Below are 27,391 nucleotides of genomic sequence, written 5' to 3' on the forward strand. Positions count from 1 at the left end.
AAGCCGAGCACCGGGCCGAGGAAACGCTAGTAGTACCCACTGTACTACCGACAAGTATCTGAATGTTAAAATAGTAAAGTGAATCCAAATAAAACGACTGTCCCCCGTCTACTTGGACTTTTAAGCAAAGAGTGAGGCTCACCCGTGTCCCCATCTTCCCCTCGACGAGCCAGCCCCACAAAGAAGGCTGCACCATTTTCGGAGACCAGCAACGCGTGTGCACCATCGTGCCCCACTGAGCAGTCTCCTATTCTGGGGCACTTGGTGATGGGCAGCTCGGCCCACTTTCCAGCAGGGGCACCACTCTGCTTGATGCCAAGACTCTGAGCCTTGCCAGTGTACAGGATCTGCACAGATGGGCAACGGTCAAGCAGGCGACTGAAAGGCCAATGCCCCAGTTGGGTGGTGGGCGACATATTTCAGAAGCGCCAATGCACTGACAAAAACTTACTGGCATTGCACAGCTTTCCGGAGCTCATTTCCTGTATTCATTTAGTTATAGAGTTTATTGAGCAGTTAATGCAACAATTACTGATCAACTTTTTTATGAAAGCAGAAAAATAAAAACACTCCTCAAAAGCAAATTTCAATGCAAACAAGCATATAAAAAAAACCTGCGACACAAGTGCACTTTTTCGGCAGGCAATGGACTGATCTTTGTTTATAGATGCATGGTTAAAACTGTTGCTATACTATGATATGATTGAGAACAAAGTTGACAATTCTCAAAGTCTAATATGAATACAAACTCTGCTAATGACAGTGCATGTTAAGCATATCTGCCTGCAATAGACAAAACAATTCACAATGTTATAAGCACTCCTAGTCAAAGTACTGCAGCAAGAAACACCTGCAAGAGGTAGAAGCAACGGCTTTAGAAGCAATGGCTTTTACTCACAATTAGTCAGAATTTATGGATGCATAATACTGAGGGTAAAATATATGCAGTAAAACCTCATCAATTCAACTCTTTTTTCAGAAATTCTGATAATTTGAACTAGGAGCGTGCTCTGGGCCGATGCCAACAGAACTCTATGATATCACATACTCATTAATTCAACCATAGACGGGCTAGTCCCAATTAACGCGAATGAAGGATCATGTCAAGTACGGCCTGCGCAGCCAGCGATCACTGAAATAGGCCTCCCTGAAACTGAATTGCACCTTGCACACTTCGTGCGCACTATGGCAGGCCCAACGATTAGAAGTCCACCATTTTTAAAACATAGCTCGCTCACATAATTTCCATTTCGTCTGCCTTAAGTCCGTGACGGTGAAGCATCCTGAAAACGAGACGAGGCTGTTTTGTGAAGAGGCACCACTGTTACTGCGTCGCGATGCTAAATGGGGAGCGGAGGCATTTAAAATTCTGGAGCTGTTCTTCAATGTTCCCAACAGTGTGCACAAAGCAAAAAAACTTGACAAAACTGGAAAGAAAACATAATTCTTACAAAGGTTTTGCCTCAAATCGAGACCACCTCGCACAGGTGTTCACGAGATAATAAAAAATTGCTGTTATTACAATGCTTTTCTGAAGTTCTCAGCACCAGTCAATATGGCTGATGGCAGATTTAAGATGTTTACTGTAAGTAGAACCTCCTTATAGCAAAGTCACTAAGACTGGCAATAATCTTTACTATATAAGGGTCTTTACTATAATATCAGTTGTTGAGGATGACATGGTCCTGAATATGCTGCCTGGTAATTAAATGACTACTTATTAAACTCATCTCGTTGCTTTATGAAAACAAAATATAAAGTACCTTTTATTCCTCTCTTATCACTTGTGAGCAATTTTTTTTCAGCAATTAGTTATATTTACTTCTTGTGGAAATACCTCTATAGCATGAATGCAACATGGCTATGAATATAACTGAGTCATAACCTCCTTGCATAAACATGGCATCATCTTTCGCTGCTTCCGTCGTTTAAAGACGACATATGAGAGAAAAAAAACATGGTGTTATCTTTTTATAGAAAGAAAAAATTCACCTTGCGATCTCGGGTAGGGCACGTGCGGAGATGTTTTGTGCAAAGCATGTTGCCGTGGAGTGAAGCACTGTACTAAAACCGATTTTATCAAAGCTGTCTTTACTACAAAGGAGTAAAAATGTACAGTTGTCTGTGGAAGGCAAACTGGGACTTTAGCTTCACTTTAATGTATCCGAATTTACTTTACGGGGGTTCTGCTGTACTACAAAATCAAGATAAAAATATGACAAACCAATAAGGATCTAAGTGTACTATAGTGTCAAAAAGGAAGTATCGATATAATTGCCACAGAAATCCAAATCTGTTCAGTGCTTCAATCAACCACAAGGCATTCATGATGCAGAAAAGGCATGATGGCTGCACCATTGTCCCCCACATGATAAGCCTTTATCAAAGAAAAAGCAAAAGAGTAGAAGGCATCTAACCTTTCCAGAGGCTGTCCTTACTAAAGCAAAATCCTTTCCACTGGTGATACACACAGGTTCCTCTTCACAGCCCAAATCTGCCAAAATGCACGGCAGCAAAATTAGGAGCACGGCAACAGGGAAAGTACTTTGCAACTGAAGTATGCCACATCCTTCGTAACACAACAAATCTCTCAGTCTAAAAAACAGCAACCAGGCATGCTTTCTTACCAAGCAGACGATCTTCAGCTTCCTCATGAAAGACACCAGATCCAAAAATTTCAACACACTTGCGTGCCAGCTTGAGGTTAAGCTCAAACGAGCATGTCATAGGCAGGGCTGACGGCCGAAACGTACGGATCACAAAGCCATCCTGAAATATAAAAAAAAAACACACACACACACAAGCTTCCAAGTGGCTGCCTTTATTTAAACATGATGTCAATAATTCACATACATACAAAATACGAATATTCCAATATACTCCAATATATTCCAATACATAATTTCTGCCAATAAAGGAAAGGTATTATGCATGTAGAATACACAATTTTTTATCGCAGGCGTAACACACACACACGCACACACACAAACAAAAGATGACAAAGATGAAATAATAACTTACATCCCTCATGGCCGTTATCAAACCCAGGAACTCTCCATCACTAAAGTACACACTCTGGCCAGAGTCTGAAAGTAAACAGCATTAAGACCATGAAAACAATATTTTTAATTCTGAAGATGACAAGACAGAGTTACAGGGTTTTGAGATTAAAATAAGTAAACTCTCAATTCGGCTTTTAAGGTGCCAAAATAATGTTCCCATTATCGAACGGCTGCAAAAACACCGCCGAAAACTGTTTGCATCACAGCAACCTTAATAAAAGAGACACTGAAGCAGCTTTCAAATATGCTAATACTCTAAATATTTAAAGATTATTTGTTGACTACGTCTGTAAAGCTATTTCTTTGATTATGCATATAACACTGGCGCAATAGCCGACTTAAAACGTGTCATTCAAATCTCCCACGTCCCGCGCAACTGCTTCAGAGTAAGATAGCGGAGAGAGAAACCTCGATCATGCAGCGCCATCTAGAATTTTCAAGGCCTGCGCACTTTACTTTTCCCCTGTTTTGGCGCCAACCCACTTGACCCTCGACCCCAACGCATTCCACCGGCACTGACGTGCCTCCCCTCGTGTTGCCGGATGCCTCAACACATGTTTCTGCATTTTATTGCTCTTGAGTTTGTGAGTTCTGGGTGGAAAATGCCTAGCGATCTTAGAATCTGAATTTGTGCGTGGTCTGCACCTGGTGTGAAAGCGATGTGTTGTTACCCTAGCTGTCACTCATTGCTAATGCCGGTCGTTAACATTAACTACTGAAAGATGGCACCAGCGTCACGGCAGCATGAGCACGACGAATGCTTCGTTACAGTGCATGCAGGGGGAACACACCAAGAAACGTCTTTGGCATAAAAAACTCGTCGTGTGCGGACACATTTTCACGGGCTCCATCTCACCAGCCAGGTGAGGCCTCGCAAGAACTTTATCCCATTTGCTCGTCCCATCCAGCATTGGAGCATGTCCTCAGCTCTAGCATGGCAGACATTTGTCCATAACCTTGCTGGTGAGTTGGACGACCTAGATTCATTCACGTTTTATCGTTAGCTGGCATTGTTATTCTAGCAATAAATGCCAGTTTGTTGTCGGCACATGTTCTTTTGTTTTCAAGAGCACGGTCCGCCATGGTCGGTGTGGGCTCGGTATCGCGCGTAATCATGAGGTGGTTCACTGGTTTGGACAGTCAGCCGCGAACAGGCAGAGAAACTCATCTTCCCTATTACAAACTCAATAATTCCCTTACTTTTTGACTGTTTAGGTCTCATTTTTATGTGAACAGAAGCCATAGCATTGATTGCGATCAGTTCACGAAGTGCAATATTGCGATGGGACTTGTACTTGCATCTCATGTTTTTGCGAAAGGGTACAAGTTACGGCTTCTGTGCTAAACACATTGCACAGCTCATCCGTTGCACCCGCTGATGATCGTTTGTGAACGAGCAAGTGATTAAAAGATCTTACTGCTGTGTCACTGGTTAGAGATCCTCCACACGGCATATACCTCACATGCTCGTGCGACCCCTGCATGAGCGTTATTAGATCAGGCGAGTACCGCTCAGATGAATATGGGGGCATCCAGGCCTGATGCGCACTGAGCGAGGTTTGGTTCGATGCGTCCAAATAAGCTGCCATTAAAGTTCTTCATATGTGGCTTCATAATTTTGCACCCGTTGCTGCCTTGTCATGAATAATAGTTAGCCAATTCACATGAAAACCTTTTACATAGTTCTGTCTTGTTTGGGCATGCAAACTAAGTGAGAAATAAAATCAACAAGGCTCTTGTAAAAAAAACACATTTCAAAATACGGGTTTCTCATGGAAGTAAACGAGTGCGGTGAAGATGCAGCTTGGCTTTTGCTCTCCAGCAAAATAGCTCGATCAATGCCTCACGTGTATCGCAAAGCCCGACAACCGTGCTTCTGTCACAGTTCATTTGTCTGGCTGCATTATCCTTTCCATAAAATTCCGTTTCCCCAAAGCAGCGAACTCTGGCATTCCGACAGTGCACACCCAGGCTCCTGAATTACCCGGTAAAATTGATATTAGAGGAAGAAATAACAGGCACAACTAGGAATTTCAAATCAACTGAGACAAAATTATTGAGGTTCTACTGCAATACAGAATGAGTGTTCAATTGATTGGCTTGCCCAATAACAAAGAACATACAATAAGATGGGCATTCACAATTATTATATATACATGCTTTTGCAAACAGTCGCAACCAGAGTACACTTTGAAAAATGCCACTAACCTTCTTCAAGTGTGACAACATCTTCCACTCGAAGTGTGTGCTTGTCCACTTTCAAAAATTCATTAATACGACCTAAGGAATGGTGGATGTAAAGGTAATCCTGCAGGGCATAAAAATAACAGTTATGAGAAATCCAGAATGTAGATCCAGGATGCAGTAAAAGCTCGTTAATTCAATATTAAGAATTTCTAGATTATTCAAACTGAGCTGCTTGGCCCTATCAAGGTGCATGGAAGAACGTGTTTATAAGGCTTGTCAATTAGCCATGGATAGTTAGAACTACATGTGCCCACACCTGGGTGGCCTGGCTCATGACCCCACGATACTACAGCCCAATCGAGAGGCTGCGTTGCCTCCAAAGCGAGAAGAGGGAAGGTAAAGCCAGTTGAAACCAAGGAGGAATCAGTGAAACCAAACTGGCGCCATGACCAGCGTGGAGCCTGGTGGCAGCTGCCTTTTCTATGTTTTGTGTTACCTATGAGGCTTGCAACTAAATGCCCTTTAATTTGACCCCTGTTAATTTGGAAATATGAATAATTGCAACCGTCGACACAGTCCCGGGCAAAACCCATGTAAGTCCATGCTGTTGGGTGGGCACAACGAGTCTCATCAAAACAGCAGCACTAAAAACCAAACTGAATGCTGTGCAGCTGATCGTGCATCTATGACAGGGGCTGTGGCGGTATGAGGGGGGCAGTATTTCACCAAAAAATTTCCCATGATGCAAATAAGTCCTTTCCAGTTTTTTGGGGTCACTTAATAATTTTAACTGGGAAAGATCCTAATTTCTTTTTTCCCCCAGCCCCATGAACTCTGAATTAACGAGCTTTTACTGTATTTGCATGGCACAGCTTGCATTGTCAATTAAGAAGATTCTGCCCTAATAGTTGAATTTCGTGGAAAAATAAAACAAATATCAAAACTGACCTGTACAACTCCAATCCACCCTGTTCCATCCAGCTGCTGACTAGCAATGAGCTCCCCCTTGAAAACACAATAGGATAACAAGAAAGACTGAATACAATATAGATAGCTGCATAGCATTTCATTTTCTCGACAGTGACACAGTCAATTATGACTCGTACAAGAAAGAGAAAGTCCCTCTAGTGACCAGATAGTAACTTTTTTTACTGTTTACATAACTTGCAAAAAAGTGCACTTCTGGACTAAAAAGAAAAAGGTTCTAAACGCAGGCAAACTTGCAAAACAGTAGCATAGCGAAAAAGAGGCAGCATTCTGTCACTACAAGAATTACAACTCTGGCAGGGCCTAGTTTACAACTTTTCCACATAAAATCAAAAACAACTGCGAGCTAACACAACTACTGGTTTTAATACTGTTTTACCATGAGCTACTACTGTTTATTATTGCCGAAGCCTGAAGTGCAAAAAAAGACAGGGACCTGAGAGACACACAGGACACAGCGCTAACTTGCAACTACATTTTATGGACGGTGCAGAAGCATACATATATACAGAAGATAGTGCATCAAAAAAATAACGAAAGAGAAGACACTCATCGCATGCACATGCCCAGTTCAGTATCACAAACCCAGTTCCAAGCACTCAAAGGGTTGCATCAAAAGGCACAGAAATACGTTTGCAGAATGTGTAGAAGGGGTGGTATACTGTATTCCTTTAACTTGTGGTAGAGTATACAATAGGGCAAACTGGCAGGTGCTTAAATGAAAGACTTGCAGAACACAAGCGTAATGTGGCCCAACCAAGAAATGGTAACCTGTCATCATGGCTGCCCTAGTAAAAATTGCAAGCCATTGTTCAGCGAGTGCATTGTGGAGGCAAAGAGCAAAGATGAATGCCCGCGCGAAATAATCGAGGTACACATGAATCGCAAGAAAGCAGCTTAGTGCGTTAGTACTTCATCGATTAGTCTGTCGGATAAAGAAATCCAGTTTCTCGGTGGTTATGGCATGTGCATGCGATGAGTGTCTTCTCCATTTTTTGATGCACTATCTTCTGTATATATGTATGCTTCTGCACAGTCCATAAAATGCAGTTGCAAGTTAGCGCTGTGACCTGTGCCTCTCTCACGTCCCTGTCTTTTTTATTTGCGCTTCAGGCTTCGCCAATAATGAGCAATATCTACCAACTAGCCAAAAAAACAGCTTTACTGTACTACAGTTTGCTCCTCTATGAGAATCTATGAGAGGCTATGAAAATCTATGAGGCTCTTTTACATGCAGTGCAAGTATTTTAAAGAAATGATGAAGCAAAAAATTTGCTGCAGAGATTTCTGGCACAGACGACAGCCAGTCACTTTGGGACATTCAAACCAAACTTTTCAATTAGGGCTACAAGTAAGGCTCTAGATAATATCTTCCATTCAAACTTTGATATCACAAGAATTTTATATGCATATTTTGTTTCACTATGAAAGAGGTATTAGGCATTCAACCAGCAAAAAGAAATATATTTTATTTAGTGAATTACAACAAATATTCTCAACATGTGGCTTTGAGCAAAAGTAACTCATGAGTATCAGCTAAACTTTTAATTTACCCACAATACATGGCAACTCAGGGGTTATTTCTGGTGACATGGCATCCACAAATAAGACAGAAAACGGAGACACCAGCACATACCTTGACCGTCCACCAAACCCAGTGCCCAACTTGTACAAAACACCTTGCCTGAAGAGGTAAAGGAACTTGCCATCGGATGCGATGGTGCATTGACTTTGAAGCGCGTGCTTAGCTGAAAAGCAGAATGGGACAAATGAGACCTGGTATTTCCCACTGCATGTTTAGTCACAATGAACTGCTAACTTTAAAAAGCTGGCAGTGATTCATAATGTGAGAGTGACAAAAAAAATGGGGGGGGGGGGGGGGGGATCAAGCTATTAAATAGCCAAATAAATAATTTGACATACATACACTCGATCCCAGATACATAATATTAGTGCTTACATCAAACTGTTAAAATATTACCTCGAGAATTCGACTCAAAGGCAGGGGTAGTGCTGTTCACATTTATGAAACTCCGATTCAGCGGAAAATTTGATATATTGAACTGCATTCCTAATGGTGCTCCCACGATCACTTTTCGCTAGTGGTGTGCGAATATTCAGAATTTCAAATATGAATTGAATATGTATATATTCTTCGATTCGCACTCACATTAAAAAAACTGATATTCAGAATTTTCGAACATTAAAAAAATTACCGAATAAACTCAACTTTCAATTCACCACTGTTTCACAGCAAATAAGACAACCATGACAGAAAATAATAGCCAATACAATAAGACCACTCACTACATAAAGACAAATGTGATTCAAGTAATCGCAGTGGATCTTGGGTTACAATGTCATTAGATTATTTCATTTATTAATACTTTTATGAAGAAATGAAAACAAGCAATTATTTCTCGTAATTAATGGTGTTATTATCACTGAGCGGTGTTGCAGCGTAGTGTAATCAGCCGAAAAAGTGAGGATGAGCGAAATGTCAATGTTATTATGTCCATTATAGCAACCGCTTTGGTCGAAAAGCGACAGTCGTAAATGGTCACATTGGTTGAAAAGTGACAGTCGCAGGCCGTTCGAGCGCTGCTTGATTTTCCAGCTTTATTACTGCTGGTTACAAACCGGTAACCAATCAGCAGCTCAGCTAAAGTGAACGGAAGTTAGCTCTACTCTATGTGGTGAACAATCAAAGTAGACAAGACTTGTTCTGACTAAGACCAATTCGGGAAAGCAGCTCGCAGGTCACATTTGCAAGTGTGAACATCAGTCGAACTGAACAGCCCCCTGGCCGCATGCGATAGTTGGTCACCCGCCCTTTGCGACCCGCGAGTGTGAATGAGATTTAAAACAGCTTAGCGAGGTGACCGTTGAATGTGCTTGAAAATGGCCTTCATTCTGAACTGCTTGTTATCAACGCGACACAGCTGTCATGAGTAAAGCCCCTCGATAAACTAAAAGTAGCGCCATCTCCTCTCTCCTCCTCCGGCGGCGCCGCTCCTCCTTTCGCATTTCGACCGTGGCTCCACCTACGAGGTGCGCGACTAGCGCACGCTCTCCGGAGCCGGCGCTTGGCCAATGAGAGGGTCGAACGACGAAGGAGAGTGCCGGAGAGGAGGCGGGCGGCAAACTTCACATATTGGCGCTACTTTTAGTTTATTGAGGGGCTTTAGTCGTGAGGGGCTTTAGTCGTGAGGGGAAGCTTGCGTCCGGTGCACAGATTGTCTTACTGTGAAGCCAACCTAGTTGACTGAAAGCTTGAAACGCCTCTCGCATTGGCCGCTTCGGTGCTGAAGGTAACACAGAAATTAATGGTACTGTAACTTCAATTAAGATAGTACTGTGTTCATAGTGTATCAGTAAAAAAATCAGCCTCTTACGATCAGATGTGGCTCCTCCCAGTGCACATCCGCTGCAGATCTGATGCAAAGTGAGCTAGGCCTAACCACCTTAAACGACTCGTACGCTGCCAGTATGCCAACAGGCAGCATGTCGCTGTAGGATGTGCACCACTGGCACAAATGCACTGTATTCACATTTCTTCGTTACAGATGAGCCCATTTATTGCTATGCTTTACACATAAAAGAAACAAAATGTTGACCTATTTCTTGGTCCTCTTTTACAAATAAGTACGTGATTAGAAGCAGCAAACTGAGAATGCTCCAACCTAACTCTATCCAAACTGCTATAAGCATACTAAGCTTCCGAAGCTAAAACTATGGAATAGAGACCGTGGACATGGGGTCCTTCATAATGTCAATTATCAAATAAGGTGTTCTTATTTTCCTCAAATTTTGTCTACATGACAGGTTCCACTGTGCTATACTAGCCATTTGTAACTCATATGGAATATGCACATATTGTTGTACCGGTGGGGTTATCACACAGTAGCCCACCGTCAACATTGGTGGCAGCGGTGGGATCCACTGGCACAACCCTGTTGACGGTGGGCTACTGTGTGATAACCCCACCGGCACAACATTGGTGGCAGTTGCAGGATCCTTGGCACAACCCTGTTGACGGTGGGCTACTGTGTGATAACCCCACCGGCACAACATTGGTGGCAGTTGCAGGATCCACTGGCACAACCCTGGTGCTTTGCAGAGAAGTATCCAGAGCTTGTGAAGGAGGCGTTCGCCGAAGAAGTTTGGCGTCCGGCTGAATTTCTAGGCGGCTTTGGCCAGGCACAACAATATACACCTATTCTTATTGCTGCTTTAAGAAGCGTGTATCCACTTTGTCTTAGTGAGCCAATTTATTTGCGCATGATCTAGGGTGCACCCGTCCAGGCCACCCAGCTATTTTCACTCACTCACTCACACACACACACACACACACACACACACACACACACACACACACACACACACACACACACACACACACACACATTACAAAATAAAATACCCATTAAATATGATTTTCATTCCATTGGGCAATGTGCCCCAACTTCTGACATTGTAAAATGCTTACAGTTATTCCATGGTGCAGCAGCCAAGAGCAAATAACAGAAATGCTTCAGTCCACTGACGTTAATAATTTAATTTTGGCGAGTTGTTTGTGTAACTTTTTTTTTAGCTTAAAGCTCTTGAAGGGCAAGTCCCATATTACATAGTTGAAGTGTTAAGGCCCTAATTATCAAAGACTCAGTGAAAAATCATGAATTTAAGCAATGTTTTGGAAATTTCTGTGCTAGCACCTACATTCTCTTTTCTTCTGCTACAATTGTTACATTCAAGTAGCACGCAATGCAAATTGCTTGCCTAGAGGTGAAGGTTGCTTTTGCTACTTTGTACAGCTTGAAAAAATAAATTCGCCCTCTATTCGTACCTCGCTTCTGAATGTAATGTGACATGCATTCTGAAGCATTTCTATTTACTTATTTATTTTTATTTATTTACTTAGGCATTACGTCATTATCACATGATATAACTTTCGCAGAAATCTGCGGATTCATTGTTCTGAAAGTTTGCCGCCTTATGCATAATTCTCACAGACACAATGCCTATCCCCTTATGCACTTGAATACAGTGAAAGTTGATAATCAAACTTCAATCATTCAAATTTTTGAATAATTTGAACCGCGCAACAGGTAATCTGAACTGAGCATTGCCGTGCCTAGATGTCGTGGAACTGCTTCTTCTCTGTTCTGTGTGACCTTTGAGACTGGCAAATAAGAACTCATCAATTCCAATCCCCTTAATTCAGAAATAAGGACAATTCTAATTGTAGGTGCATCTCAGCCAATGCACATGTGAGGGTCTTGCACCAGGTAATAAGGCAAACCGTGCACTGGTACGTTTTGAGCGATCAGCAATCGTTAAAGAAGCCCTACTTAAACCTAAACTGCATGCTGTGCAGATAACTGGGCACTTTTGACATATGCGCAATGGCCGGTGTGATGAAAAATGCAACACCGTATTCGAAAATATGCCGGTCCTTTAGTTTTGGTTCCCCTTTTCCGGGCTCTGCGACAACCTGCGGCAACCATAGTTACCAGCCACACACTAGCCAGCAAAACTGAGCCTAGCTGTACAGCATTTTAAACATGGACCAGTGGCACTGCACTCTTCGCTCACTTCGATGCGTATTATTCCTCGAAAGAGCTGTAACTGTGCGCTCATTAAGTGTCGCTTGTGTGCAGTGAAGCCACCTCACACACGATGAAAGCTGCTGCATGCGAGTGGTTACTGCTGCTATCATTCGTGTCACACCACGAAGGATCCTAGAAAAGCCCTTACCGTATTCAAGCAATTCTGCTCTGATGCTGCCGACAATAAAGGATTGATAAAAATGCTAATTAAAAACCATTGCCCAACCTTTCACCACACAAGTTTACAGTGATGCAAGTGCATCTTGTCAGATTTTTCGGGGGTCATTCGAAACTTTTTTCCTGGTCCTTGAAAGTTCAAATTAACAACGAGCTTTAACTGTATACAGTGGAATGAAGTGGATCAGGCAATTTGAACGCAAACAATTTTGCTGCTTGACGACTTATCTTTACAGCAATATCTTTGCTGTTGCTAAGGCCAGCATCCCTCAGAGTGAGTTCGAGCTTTATCAGCTTCGTCGTCTTAGTCATGTCTCCTTTGCGCTGCTTGCTGATGTTTCAAATGTGATCCGTCTTACACAACACATAGCTCGCAACAGCTTTTCCACAACAAATAAAATTTGAAAGCCTGCCCCCTGTCCACCTTACCAAAATGGGAAGACTTCGGCAGGTGCAAAGAAAATGTGCCACAATGTGCTGCTCTCGGAATTCCATGAGTGAGCCAGCTTGGACGTTGAACTTTTCCCAGCAGGACTGCTTGAACACTCTTTTGTAGCGCTACCAGAATGCTTGGCATCTGAAAACCAACCCCCCACACATTACACGAGTACATTAAAGAATGTAACATTCCCCTAAGCAGCGTCCTCGTTAAATGAGACTTACTTTTCAAACCCTTCATTCTAGAACACTGCAAGCAGACACAAACAGTGAAAAACCACAGCAATCCCTTAAAAAAAAAAATCTAGGCACGGAATAATATGCACTCCTTCCTAAAGAAACACATAACGTGCCAGAAATTTTGCACACAAAAATGCAGATGGATTACCTTTTGATCATCCTACCCCAAAAGCCATGAAAAACACGAGCAAAATGCATCTAAAAGCAAGACCATTTGCTCAGATGCTACAGCTGCCCAACCTATCAAAGGAGACATCAATGCTACCATAGAAAAGTTAATTGGGCGATCTCATTAATGTTATAACCTGAATACTTGTGTTTTCCCATGTAAAGTATTCCATGAGGCTTTGACATAAATATTTAAACACATTTAAACACAAGTGGGAAATGTCTTCAGAGGGATGGCATGCACATGGCATTGACCAGTGTAAGTAGAACCCCTTCATAGTAAAGTAATGTGGACCGGCAAATATCTACTATTAATCACTTGTTGGTGACCACATAGCCCTGAAAATGCTGTCTGCTAATTGAATAAACATTTACTAAACATGTCTTTCTGCTTTATAAAAAAATAACAGTCAAAATAGGTTCCAACCTTTTTTTATTGCCTCTCTGAGCAATTTCATTTCTTTCAGTTATACGATTTTTTATTTTTTGTTCACATCTCCTGTGTACTTGCAACGTGGCTATGAAAACAGCTGAGCTTGATTTCGTGCTAAAATTTGTTGCAAGTGCTCAACAATCAAGTGAGGGAAAACTGCACATGCTGCGCCTCCAATTTTTGCCACTGCTGCCTCGTGCTTTACACTGCCTGGTGCTACGAACTTTCGGCCGTTTTTTATCTTCCCTACGTCTCACTGCCCTTTTACTCTCTTTTACTTTGACCACACCACCTTTTTTCCATGTTCGTAGCCACCTTTACTTTTTTTTTTCCTACGCACCGCATACTTTGTCTCAAGGCTCGAAGGCCTGCGTAAAGTTAGCTTCCCCTCACAGCCACTGAGCATAGTGGTGAAGCAATTTAAAGAAGAAAACAATGCCGCTTTTTTTTTTTCCTTTCTTTTTTTTAAAGAAAAATTTACCGCACGGTTGCACGTGTGCAGCGACGTCATTTCGTTGAAAGTATGTCGCTACGGCCAGACTGACTTTACTATAACAAATTTTTATAAGAAATGTCTTAACTATCATAGGGCGGAAAATGTACAGTTGCCTATGAAAGACGAACTGGGACTTCCATTTCATTTTACTATATCCGAGTTTATTATAGCGAAGTTCTATAGAGTGATGTATAGGGGGGGTATCATTTTTCCTGTGCAAGATCCAGGCACTCAGGGCACTAATGCCTTCTGCAAACTTCAGACTGAAAGCTAGGAAAAGGTAACCTGCTACAGCACAAATGTCAGAGAAGGTCCTGTCAACAAGCAAAACAAAGCAAAAAAAATGAAAGGGCATTCTCACTGTCAGGCAAATGAGGCAAATAGTCGGAAAGCATGAGTAGAAAACATTAGGAGCTAGAAAAATATTCTTTAATGCCTATACGGTTAAAAAATGTCACCCAACGCACTTCAACCCTTTTCACACAAATGCACAAACCAGCATGCAAGCAAATAAACGAATGAACGTGTTCACAGCGAGAATGCACCAGAAAAGTACGCACAGGTATCTCCTCAGCCGTCAGACTTCGTGGACTCATGAGCAGAGCGGCAGCAGCGCAGAGCATCTTGGACGTGTCTCCAGTGGCCACCACAAGGCTGAGCAGGCAGGCACAGGCGTTCGAAGTTAACTGCGACAGCACTTCACTACTGCTTGAATGTGGCTGGCTGTACTGCACGGGCGTGCTTGTGGCAATGTCCAGCAACAAATCAAACATTTTGTCTGAAAATGAGAAAAATTGAGATTTTGCTATAAGCTGCAGAGAAGGAAGATTCAGCAGCAAAGTTAAAACATTAGATGAAATGTGGAAATTTCTAAGTGCATGTAAAACTCACCAGAATAAAACTGCGGCAAACAAGGACCCCTAAATGACAGATAAAATCTAGACTTATGCACCTAAGCGTTATAAGGTTTGCCATCATATCGATCTTGATTAATTCACTAAGATTTTAGGACGCCAAAGGGGAGTAGTGATAATGCGGGGTTAACAAATCGGTGTCCCAAGACAGAGATTATGTGATGTTTACTGAGAGAAGAGCTGTGATAGATCAAAAATTGGAAGAAAAAAAAACTAGAGATATGTGATGCCCCAAGCAAAATGAGGTTAAATTACTCTGAGCCACTTGCATTCTCCCCTCTTCAAAAGTTGTTCATCAGCTGCAATGGAAGAGAACAGCAGCAATACAGTGAGTTGATAGTGACTGCATTTTAAAGGATGAGAAGTGACACTTGTTTCATGCATGCTTGCCATCGTCTTGATCTCAGTGAAACGCCATTAAGAACAAGTTCAGAAACAGAAGTCAATCGTAAGCTTTAAGCGGAATTTTCACTTGTGCCAAATGACATCACTACCATGTCAAAAGAGGCAGCAGAGCACTTGGCAGGATGAAGACTTATTAGACACGGCAACAATGCACGGTGCCGCCATACTGTTGGTACATCTAGTAGTAGTAGTAGTAGTTGGTGCATCTTGGCCAGTATATTAAGCAGGTTTATTTTCGCTAAAGTTGATGAAGCTTTCTTTGAGTGAGCTCAAGGGCACGACGGTCATACCACAAAAACTGTTCCAAGCCAATTAATTAGCTCTGCCTATTGGTCAACATGCCGGGCAGTCAGGCTCGACCAATAGGAGTGGGGCAAAACTAACAGGTTTGTGATGGTGCTTATGATGTGATTGTTGTGTAGTCCAGATTCAGGAGAGTTTATGTCATAAAAACTGTATAGACTCAGTGCATTGCATGATAGTGTAAATGAAGACAGAGATCAGGGACTTAATTTCTGATTTTCTCAGCTAAGAGAGCATCCTTTCAGAAGAAAATAACCATTGAGTCCCAGAAAGGTAACCTGACAGTTCAAGGTAACCTACTGGATGTCAGTGCCCCTTCTATAAAAGCACATGTGGGTCACAAAATTTTACAACGCCAGCTGTAGGACAAACTCTAACCAGAGCAAATGGCACCTAACTCACTTCCCCTTTTGAAACCCATATTTTGCTTATTTCTTCAGCAGTGCTGTCTATAAACTGCCCCACCGTGGTCACTCAATGGAGGCGGAAAGCAAAGTACCCAAGTAGTGTGGGACGTCACAGCATTTTAAAGAACTCCAGGTGGTTGAAATTATCCGTAGCCTTTCACTACTGCGTCCATTAAAGCCTGAGTCATCTTGGGATGTTAAACACTATAAACCAAACCAAACCTACCAATAAACAAATAAACCACTTATTTCAGCTCAGGGATTTCAGACAGTACTATGCGTGTAGCTGGCCTTTTAGCTTCATTTCGGGATGACGCCACATCGTTCCAATGGCTACTCATACTTTTCTCTCTTACATCCACATTCTTCCTCCTCTTGAGCACACTGAATAATTGTGGCTCATGATGCTTCACAGCATGGATTACTGTTCACGTGCAGCATTCTCAAAACACAATGGGGCCGTTTGTAACGAAGCGCCACTGCTGCTGAGGCACACTGCAAAAAAGGCCGCCACGGTGCAACTTGCGATTTTAGAGCAATTCTTCTGACACTGCCGACAGTGTGCACAAAGCAAAGCATTTAATGAATTCACAGAAAATTGTTGTCGTCGCTTAGCCTGAATTTCAAATGTATAGACAATCATACACCAGGTGTTCATTTAATTTCCCGGCGCTTTTTTAGGCCATTTGATAATTTTAACTTTGAGATAATATGAACATTTTCCTGTATTCGCAATCTGGTCGCTGCTTTCTTCTTTTAACTGATTTGATTATTGTTTACATTTCTGAAAAGCTGAATTTTTCCTTTTCTTAAAACATTACCACTAGTACAGCACCTACTTGTCTGACCCATTTACACTTTCAAAATGTTTTGTTTTTCGTCACGGTGTGATGCCATTGAACGTCCCACATTTGGGCGAGGCCAATAAAAACCTCGTGCACTCTAGCAATAGTGAGGTGCTGACACCTAGATAAAGCCAAATAATGATTTGGAGCCATGCCATATGCTGGAGATTGGTCCGAAAAGAAGAGCTGAAGCAAGTTGGCCTGAAAGTATTCCAGTTCTTTTATAGCTCATGCAGCAAACCAGCTTCAAACAAACCGCTTCATCTAGGTGGCTGGCTCCCTACCTATGCCACCATAGGCGTGTGCACAGGGGGGGCAGGGAGGGCAGGGGGCGGCCGCCCCCTTTAATGCTCTCGGGGGGGCACCAATTCTGCCCCATACCTTTACTCTGCCAGACCATCAGTTGTAAACGTACAAGTTTATTTCCATGCAGGCTTTTTTTTTTTTCATGATACTTGCGGCTGAGGACCCGTGATGTTGCATTACAAGAACTGCTCACTTGCCATCTTTACCTGTGAAAAAACTACTGAGGACTCGAGGAACCGTTGTGAGAGCGTGTCATAGCGTACTTTTTTTCAATTTTGTGTCTGTGGCAAAGCTTATTTTAATTTTAAGTGCACACTATTCTTTTTATGTTTCAATTACATCACATCAAAATAAATATTTGATAACAAATCCTCATCTTTGGGCTGCGTTGTGGCCGTAGGGACTTTGGAGGAAGGAAGGGGAGGGGAGGGAGCCCAATGGTGAAGCGTCGCTCCCTCTAATGCAGAACCCCTGCGCACGCCTATGTATGCCATGATAATCAGCATAAAGTCCTGAACTTAGGCCATGCTGTTTAATAATAAAAGCCTTTTTCGACAAAAGCTGTACGTTTGATATTTTGGGAAGGCAATAAAGCACGTAAAACTGCTTTAGTTTCTGTGCATACAGTTTTCCTAATTCTAATTTTATGTTAAATAGACATTTATTTTTCATTTTTTAAGGTCACTGTGCCCTAGCCTGTGTAGTTTTGCTGCTGCAGTTGCACTTTAATTTATCTTTCTATTTAATCCCATGGCATTTGTCATCAAAAGTAAACATTTCAGCATCTTCTTGCAAGTCATGCATGGCACGAACATTTAGAATGAACAAAAACTACACATTTCATTAAAGATATACCAGGAGTCAAAAGTCTATGAAATGCAGCAACAAAGTAAAAACTTCAACTCGGTATTGTTTTTTCACACAGCCTGAAATAGATTTTACACGTCACATTTTTAAATTTCACCCAAAGCACTATGGTGTAAAGGTTTTAGACATCTGTGCCCTTTAAATAAGCTCTCAGTGGCCATGGATGTCACTTCGTACTACACCTCTGATGATGCACACTGTCATCCAGGAGCTCACCTATCACTTCAGGGGGCTCCGAACGAAATCCTTCAGGCTGCTGGCCTTGTAAGATGTCAAGAAGTGCCCGGAGAACTGAGAGGCAGAATGCTGGCTGGGCAGAGCGGCTCTCCCGAATCAGCTCAAAGACACTGCACAGACCAACACCAACAATGCGCGGCACGGTCTGCACAGCATCTTTGTTGTCTGCAGCACCGTCTCCTTCGTTCTCGGAGTCGGAGTCCAGCAAGTGGAGCAGCACCGTTGACTGCGGAGCAGTGATCCAATAGAAGTGCCGCGCCGAGTCCCGGAGGTGTTTCACCAGGATGCATTGCCGAACATTGGTGAAGACGGCAAAGGGAGACGGGTTTCCTCTGATCTCCAGGAATGGACTTCTCCATGGTGGGATGTCTGTACCCTTGCTCTGCAAGTGGAAGATTAAGACAATACATTTTTTTGAATGAAAGCTACAGGAAAGTCCTTGTTTAGAATAAATAGAGCTGCTATTCTATGTAGTAACCAGGAAATACCATGCCCTCTTCTTAGCTACAACTAACCATTTTCCAATCGGGAAGTGAGCGTTATCAACGATGTATCAGCTGTGATCATGTGATACCTATCAGACTGACAGCCCATTTATATTGTCACATAGTGGTGATGATCCCGAAACCAGCAAACGAAGAGACTGGCGTAGGACTGAATGAACTCTTTATTAGGCTGACTTGTGCCTGCAAAAGAACTGAACAACTCAGCGGCAGCAATAGCAGCAAATGTGCTTGTCAGTCGTTGAACAAACAATGCCTGTCGCACCCGTCAACGTTCAATTTAAAAGTGGCAAAGAAACATCTAGATAAAGCCGCTAATGGTGACTAGCATACCCTGGAACATTAAAGAAATATGCGCGAGTGACTAGAATCTTCGAGATATATCTCGGCACATTTTGCGCGACAAAGAAAATCATAAAGCTGCATCTCACGATAATGAGCACGAACAAACAAAGATTACAGAATCGATCTGTGCGCTATAATCACACTGATAAGGCTGCATGCCAGCAGCTGTAATAAATACAGATTTGAATGGTATGTGGCAATATCACCGCCGATTACACCTACAGAAAAAATAACAAACTGAAAGTACGCCTGAAGTAAGTAGACTAGGAGTGTGAGGTCATTTAGCTCTTGTCATCATTTCTCTGTATTCTGGGAGGACAGAAACCTTGGCACTTAGGATGACAATATGCAGCTTCACATCCAGAAACAAGTGACGACACTGCGCTCAGTATAACCTATATTACACAGGGATATGCCAAATCATGCACCCAGTTTTGAGGCACTTATCACCACTAGGCTTTGTGGCATTTGTGACTGTGTCACACAGCATACGGCTTTATTCTGATGTTATTCCTCTTCAACCAACAACCCAAAGCAGCAGAAGAAAAGGCTGTAGGCATTAACAGATACTCCCATGCGTGACATCGGGGCAAAAGTGCTAACACAAAAGAGGAGCTAAATGTCTGAACAACAGTAAACACCCATTTTATTGAAGCCTGATGCTGGCTGGCACAGCCTTCCCACCTGAAAGTGAAATCATGAGTACAGTAGCAGTGGTGACCACATTAGCAAAAGCAGGATGCATTTTTAAGGCAAAAGCCTTTATTGCCTCATACTCTCATTATGTGTCTGCATTTTGGGTGTATGCCTTATATGGGCATATGCCAATCACCATTGAATCAATAACTTAATCAATAGCAATCAGATGATATTGAAACATGATTTAAGGCATTTTCAAGATAATTTCATGATAATTTACAACTAATAATAAAATAGTTAAGCAGATGCCTATAGGAACCCATGCATTTGGAGGTCATTGTAACTATCACTAACCATCCCTTACTAGTTAAGGGATATTTAACACTAACCAGACATTAACTAGTACTCAGAAAGTGCAAGTCATGGTTAACTATCACTAACCAATAGTAATGATTAGACGTTTCGAAACGTCGATAGCCATTTCGTAGCAGAATGCGGCACTCGGGCTTTCGCCTTTCACCACTTCAGTCACCAAAGTGTGTCACAATTTTTTATTCTATTACATAGTATGTCATAAAAGGCAAAGCTGAAGCTGTGCCCACAACCATGGCATAATTACAGGTATACTTTCAGTCATGAAAAAGAAAATATATAGAAAAATATTTTTCAAGAATAATTCTTTGTTACAGTGGCACACAATCCATTGCTTTGGTACTTAGGAAAAATCATTATTTGATATTATGACATATGCCATAGGCAGCTTTGTAAGCTACATAGATAGTTTATTTATTTATTGATAACCTCAGAGAAGGACATTACAAAGGGGAGTGAGTGAGAAACAAATTCATTTATGTGGCCAGCTATAAAAGTAACATATATAATACTCATCGTCTATATTGTATAAAATACCAGTAGTTACGCTATACAATGTTATGAAGAACAACAGTAATGAACTTGTAATTGTGCAGTGACATATTATAGTACACAGTAAAAAAAAAGTACAATTACATAACTATGAACATATGTAAGACGAGGCTTTCATCTAACCGCTATGATGCTAAGATTTCTAAAGGTACATGATGCTAGTGTATATTGCGCACAGTGGAATGGAATAATGATAATTTACAGATTGTCATCACTGAAGAGAGAAGGTAGTTGCATTGAATGAATGAATCACAGTGTTTTAGTGTGGCATGAAATTAACCTTTGCTTGCTTGTCTGTCTGTTTGTAGGGTTTAATGTTCAAAAGTGACTCAATCTATGAGAGTCAGTGTACGAAAACTTTGACCACGAAAGGGGTTCTTTATGTGCACTGGCATTACACGGTACATGGGTGCCTTGCTTTTCGCATCCACAAAAAGCAGCCACCCCAGTCGGTATTCGATCCCACATTCTTGGATTCAACAGTCGAGCGCCATAACCACTGAGCTGCCACAGCAGGGCAGAGCCAACTTTGTGTATGTGGTCCAAGTGCAATGATAAATGTCAAGGTGGACTAAATAATTTGTCCTGCAGAGTAATGTGGTGAAAGATATGAAATAAACACATCGTGCAAGCTTCTAATATGATGCAAGTGAGGCTATGCCCAAGTTAGATTTCATCATAGATACTACGAATGAGCAATAACTGGAAAGGATTTATGTATAACTGAAAAAGAAAAGAAAGGGGGCCGTCTTTGGCAACATTTCAACAAGATAATTTGTCTTTTCAAGGGCTCCAACAGATGCAATGCCTTGGGGCTCTAACGAATAGTACAATATTAATAGACTAAACATCTGCACAGGGCTACGGTTCCTGCTGTTTATTCACTGGCAATACGGCAAAACAGCATGTGAAATTGCATGTCAGAATAAGAAGGGCTCAGCATAATAGGAAGTTCAGTTCCATGAAATAGCAAATTTCAACAAAAACAGAACATTGCAGCTCTCGTTCTTACTCGATCAGTGACCTAGAGTATGCACCAACAACATTCAGGAAAGCCCTGAATGCATGGGCCATTAAAACCCATAGCCCAATGTGCTAAAGAAAAAAAACGACACTGCACAGACCACATGCATTTGGTTAAAATATATTTTGACAATTGATGTCATTGGTCACTGCTGCCAATAAAGAAAACGTAAGTGCACCCACTGTTTCACATAAGTACACTAAGATGACGTTGTAAACTGGACAGCTAATTTTAATGGTCTGAAGTATAGTGAGCCTTACTGTGGTTAAATTAAAAGCTGTCTTTTGCTTGAGTCCCCTCAGTACAGAGGCAAGCCATGGATGTTCTTCATCGAAACTTACTCTCCTAACATGCATTTCTTCAATCACTTACTTACCATATATGTAACTGTTTTTCTGACATCACCTACCTTTAACTTTTTTCTTTCTTTTGGTGTCTTCTTTTTCAGCTTCTTGTCATGCTTCCTCCTGCGTAGAACAAGAAAGCGTCAAGGATGAGTAATGCGGTACGCGGTAAAATTCGCAGACAGGTATAAAAGCCCCTACTAATTATTTTCCATCGGGAGAACAAACGTTACATACAGGGTATACATTAAACGATCGGCCACGGATCGCATGCACAGCAACCAAAAAACGCACTAAACGTCAAACAGCATCTGACAGCTCGAAGCAGCTACCTACCTTGACTATGCAGCATATCGCAGCATAACATCCGGACAGCGATCAACAACAGGTACAAGGGCGAGGCAAGCCTGCCCGATCAGCAGCACTCAAATCCATCACTTACCTCTCCAAGGGAAGCCGAAACATCTCATGAAACTCCCGCTGCAGTGCATCTTCACTTGTGTCAAACGAGCAGGAGAAAGAGCGCTTCAGGGAGCGCGCCTGGTACTTTGAGCTAGCGATGTGAGGCCCGCCGACAGCGACACAGGCCATCGCTTCGGCTTGTTATGGAGGGGAGCGGAATTTAAAAAATGGAGAGCTTGTCTGAACGCGTCCAGGTGCGCTGTTTTAGGCGGGCGTCGCGCAAGAGGTGTGACCGCGAAGAATGCTTCTCCTGATGATGCTACAGCGGCAACCGGCGCCTGCAGCGATGTTGGAACTCGCGCTGCTGCCTCTTCCGCTGGGCACACCGCACACACGGGAGGCACGCCACAGGGGCATGTTCCACCGGCACCGAGTCTTTGGCGCGGGGCACCCCGAACGGATTCACACCATCGCACGGCTAGTCACCAAGCGCCACACAGAGAGTCGATTTACGCAGGTGAGTAGCCCAGAATCATCGCATCGCGCAGCTCGGCTAGAAAATGTAGCAAAAATCAACAATGGTGCAACGTTGCCGGACGTTGCTCGATTTGCGCCGTTTCGTCACTACTTTAAGTGTTAATTTTTCACGTAATAAAACTCCCGAAATATTTTAATAAAAAGATTAATTTAAACAACGTTGTATTATTTGAAATATTTTGTAAAATAATAAATTTATTTTTAGTTCAACTTTTAGTTTACAACAAAATAACTTTTGTAATATATTATGTGCAACAATTTCTTTTATTTTTTTGATAAAAAGTTTAAATAATAAATCGTTTTATATAAATTTGCAACTACGTTATTAGTGGCGCTAGTCATCGTGAACTTCATGCATTTTCTTCAAGCATGCATGTGCTCCCTTCTCCAGCCTAAAGTTTGATTTTTATTTTTTCTTGTATATTACGTTGCAAAGCGATTACTTGTTGCTTAGCGATCCCGTTCTTTCGGAGGTTGCCATTGGCCAGAAACAGTCACGCGAGAAGGCGGCCTTGGGATTGGACTGCGCCGGAGGGTGTTGGGGAGCTGCGGGCGCCCAAGGCGTTTCGCGAGGAGCAGGGACGCTCGGAGGTCGGACAAGTGGGAGGAGAGTCACTGGGAGAGGGAGAGTAGCCGCCGGCGCGGGTCGCCAAGCTGAGGCTCGGTGGCTCGGCTAGCTCGGCTACGGCGGTGGCGCGGTGGTGTGGTTGTGTGGTACCCGTAGAGCCCCTCGCGACCATGGATGTCCGGTAGCTTACCAATGTGTGCCGGTAGTTGTGGCAGGTTTAATTTTTGTTATTTTTTTTCACCCCCGGTACCACCCACTACCCCTGCAAAAGCGTTGTAGAGTAGTACGAGCAGCGACCTGTAACAGGACCCCACCGGTGCGAGCGATTAAACGGTCGACGACTGCAGCTACCATGTCAACCCGGGAAGCAGGTAGGGCGGTCGTTCTTCCGCTTATCTTGCTGCTCATCTCCGTTGTCGAGCCACTACTGAAGAGTGCTTTCCGAAGGCCATATCTTCGCAGTGCAAAGTTATTCCGCCTCTCGGGTGCTCCAAACGCCGCGCTCATCAGAGCTGAGGATGTGTCATTGCGCAAGAGTGCATTTATGCTGGGCGTTCCCGTCTGCCGTCTTGAGAACTTTGCCATCGTGCTACATGTTGCGCTTCGCTTGTGCTCTGTTCCGGCTTCCGCCATCTAGAAGCTTCTTTCGCACTGTTGAAGTAGTGTTGAGGGTGAACAGAATATCAGCCGTCAATATTTCTCTGCTCGACAGCCTGATATGCCTTTTCGATGTTTCAGTGCCGGTACGTGCCGTTCCACACGGTACATTTACGTGCCGGCATATTTGTTAAGCACGTCGATTTCAAGTTGCTGCCAATTCTTTTGGGGCCTAGTTTGGGCGCTTTTGTATTGCAATATGTTCAGCGCGTATATGTCTGCGAAAGCGACGCATACTTGTCGCCGGGACCTTAATCGGCGGTAGCTGCCAAGGGTGCTGTCGAGTGGTCGTGCGTAAACAAATTCATTACCTGCCTGGGCTCAAAAAGACAAAAAACCACAAGACATCAATTTGCCTGCGCATGTACTGTACCCATACTGCTCCCTCGGTAATTGGATGTTGTAAAGTTAATGCACGAATTGTTCACAGTTCTGTTTCTCATACTATTACCTGCTGTTCCATCTTCGAGATGTAGTACTACTTAATCCTGGGCAGTTTTTGTTCATTCGGCAGTGATTTTTATATCGTGCATTGTGAGCAATTTTTCGCCTTTTCATTTCTAATGGGGCGAAACTTTGTTTCCATTAGAAAGAACAGCCGTGAATGATGCGGACGAATTGGCTGTCCAAGAGTTCTACAATGGCAAGAGTGTGCTCATCACTGGTGTGACAGGCTTCCTTGGTAAGGTATGCATTTGAATTTGGATCCCTTCTTTTCCTTTATTGCTAACAGTGCACCTGTGAGTTGTCTTTCTTTCTACTTGTTCTTACGGAGTGTATGTTGATGCAACAGGATGATAATGTATATGTGTAATGTTTTTGCAGCAGAGCACGTCTACAGAAGGCAAGACTAGTTCCGGTCAATAGGCACAGATGTTTTGGCTTTCCTCACAAATATATTTGCCGTGTTTCTGGCATGTTTATCAAACAGATCTGAACACTTGCTGTATTCAAATGGCTGTGACACTGAGTCAAATAATGAGACTGTTGGAACCTTCGAAAATGGGTTGTCTCATTGACCACTTTTTGTAGCCTTTAGGCCGGCTGCAAATTGTAATGTGATGTAGTAGTCCTACCATAGTTTTCATTATTCCATGACATAATCATTCAAAGTGTAGTGTCATCGTACATAGGAATTGTGCTAAGGGGCCATTGGTGTTGCAAGTGATATTTTTCACTGAGCTCGATGAAATAAACTGAACATTTTCTGCATTTGCATGTTAAGGTAGCTTTTTATGTGAGCCAAGTCAGTATGCAAACATGAAAGAGGACTGGCAGTGTCTATGAAGTTAGTCAAATGGGGTACCATCTTGGCTTATAACCAATTCTGCTACTGTAGTTTGAGGACTGTTATTCTTTTAGCACAGCAGAAAGGTGTTCATTTCCGCATTCTCTGATCTTACCACAGTTTAGTAGGCAATGATGATGCCCAAGATAGTTACAATTTTTTCATTGGTGCACACTTATTTTGACATACTCTAGTGGCAGGAAACAATATTTGCACTTGCAGCGGTGGGACGTTGGCAAGGTGCTTGTGTTTACACAATATAGACGATTAAAACAAGTATGTGGTAGTGATGCCTCTTTAGCTATTGCAGTTTTCTTGCCATTTGAGTGAAAGGAGTCGGCAGTGCACACTTCCTCACTCTCCTATTGAGCTCGTGTAGAAAGCTTGGAATGGATTTATCTTAAATGAAAAACGTGCCACTGCCATGTAGACCACTGTCTAATCTCTGAATCTCAAGGCTAGAGAACAAATCTACAGCATTTTCGATGCAGTCACTCTGCCAAGAATTGGTGTTGATAATAATTCCTGCCCTTTCTGTAAGGTTCAGAGCAAAAAGGTGGCCCCTTGTGCCCTTCAGTATTCAGCAGTTTTGCACTATCATTGGCAACGCTAATGCTGTGCCTTCATCTTTTCTTATTTGTGCTTATAGTGAGGATGACCTTAAAAAAGGAGTGCAAAGCGGAAAATAAATTTTTGCGTGCATACAATTCGACATAGTTTCTTGGCAGTTCATTTTGCTCATTGGTGTTGGGCATAGACTGAGGCAAAATTATGGACTTTACGAAACAGTGCATTGAGGGGGGATGATGTTGGTTCCAATGATTAGATGTTAGGAAGTAAATTTCTAGCTTCTCATAAGCAGATGACAGCACTTACATACTGCATTGGGGAAAAAACCTGATGAGCTCGTCGCGAACGAAAAACTTCTTACATGTTCTCACGTAAGTATGCATTAAAGGCATAGCTTGCCCACCATGGCTGTCCTTGATGAGTCAATAAGCTGTTCCTTGCACCACGCAAACATCTTCATTGCCATCATGTGACTAGATTGGTGGAAATAGCTCAAGGTCATGCATCTGATGTGGTTCTTTTAATCTTACCCATGTGAAATGAGTGCAGGGGTCATTTCCTGTACTAAAATATTGTGATGAATATGCATTTTATATGCACATGTAAAGCACTAATATTCTTTTCCAAGGGTTTTTTTTTAAGGATGTTGTGAATGTTTTATATGAATAGTGTGAAATATTTGAGTTTAAAGTAATAGGGTTCAACTATATATAGAATGAAGTTTATCTATAGGATAGAGTATGAAACTTTGCTCAATGGTAACCATTGCAGATTACTGTGAACTTTCAAAAAGGGTTTCTGAGGGCTACTGATCCTACTTATATGCTGAAGGATGTTCGGAATTCACTTATATGCTGAAGGATGTTCGGAATGAAGAATGGAAATTGTTTTATTCAAGCTCCTTATTAGTAGCAACTATTCTGAGCTTTCTTTACTATATATTGGTCTCTTTCTCGATAATACTTGTTTGCTTGTTTGAAGTGCTATTTGGCCAATGCCAGACTGTTTAGAATTTTGCCATTTATTGCAAAAGCTGTATCTCACCTGTCTGAGGTTATGCTAAATGAATAGGTTCTGTTAAAGCACAATTCTGCTGGCTTTCATTTTTATATATGTTTATGCAAAGGCGTACAAGTCTTGGGCAGGTACTGTAAGAGCTGCCCAGCATTCTGCTATGAATGTATGACCGACAAGTGTTTCCATTTCACTTTTTGCGACGTCGATTTTTTAACAAACTGGAGCTCCATTATTTTATTTTTTGTCACTCTGTATGACATGGCTGTCAGCGGTGGTCATTGTTGAAATAGCGAGGAGTTCTGTAGCAGTGCTCAGCTGTCTCGCTTCATACAACTACGACCCACTATGAAAACACCCGCGAGAAGTTCGTTCACTGCATGAAGCAACAGCTGTTAAGCTTGGTTACTGCCCTTTGCTATAACTGCTAGCATAAAAGCCCATATGGCCTCCCTTTTGTGTTGCCTCTATTTTGCTTCCATAGTTTTTGTTCTT

The 27,391-nt window shown here is 42.4% G+C and overlaps 2 protein-coding genes across 6 annotated transcripts in view; one reads left to right on the forward strand and one right to left on the reverse strand.

Annotated features, from left to right (window-relative positions):
• Nucleotides 1–22,836, reverse strand: part of hiw (MYC binding protein highwire) — a 155,797-nt gene extending 132,961 nt beyond the window's left edge. For 3 of the 4 annotated variants that reach the window (XM_084601661.1, XM_084601662.1, XM_084601660.1), the window contains exons 1-6: nucleotides 6,198–6,338; nucleotides 5,271–5,370; nucleotides 3,022–3,086; nucleotides 2,628–2,769; nucleotides 2,418–2,494; nucleotides 143–347 (exon numbers count right to left, since the gene is read on the reverse strand). In XM_084601661.1, the coding sequence (XP_084457787.1) occupies nucleotides 143–347; nucleotides 2,418–2,494; nucleotides 2,628–2,769; nucleotides 3,022–3,086; nucleotides 5,271–5,370; nucleotides 6,198–6,314 (706 nt within the window). In that variant the 5' untranslated portion in view covers nucleotides 6,315–6,338. Of the gene's footprint in view, nucleotides 1–142; nucleotides 348–2,417; nucleotides 2,495–2,627; nucleotides 2,770–3,021; nucleotides 3,087–5,270; nucleotides 5,371–6,197; nucleotides 6,339–7,862; nucleotides 7,985–12,451; nucleotides 12,600–14,357; nucleotides 14,576–18,060; nucleotides 18,464–21,925; nucleotides 21,984–22,302 lie in introns of those variants that run through there. The other variant, XM_084601663.1, reaches the window with a different exon arrangement.
• A 489-nt stretch (nucleotides 22,837–23,325) lies between these two features.
• The window catches only part of LOC146191186 (fatty acyl-CoA reductase 1-like), a 36,439-nt gene continuing 32,373 nt past the window's right edge, over nucleotides 23,326–27,391 (forward strand). The window contains exons 1-2 of one of the 2 annotated variants that reach the window (XM_084601669.1): nucleotides 23,326–23,738; nucleotides 24,614–24,711. In XM_084601669.1, coding sequence (XP_084457795.1) covers nucleotides 23,720–23,738; nucleotides 24,614–24,711 — 117 coding nt within the window. In that variant the 5' untranslated portion in view covers nucleotides 23,326–23,719. Of the gene's footprint in view, nucleotides 23,739–23,896; nucleotides 24,111–24,613; nucleotides 24,712–27,391 lie in introns of those variants that run through there. The other variant, XM_084601668.1, reaches the window with a different exon arrangement.

Source organism: Amblyomma maculatum, chromosome 4 (genome assembly GCF_055883805.1).
Source record: "Amblyomma maculatum isolate TAMU_Amacu chromosome 4, ASM5588380v1, whole genome shotgun sequence".
Classification (NCBI taxonomy): domain Eukaryota; kingdom Metazoa; phylum Arthropoda; class Arachnida; order Ixodida; family Ixodidae; genus Amblyomma; species Amblyomma maculatum.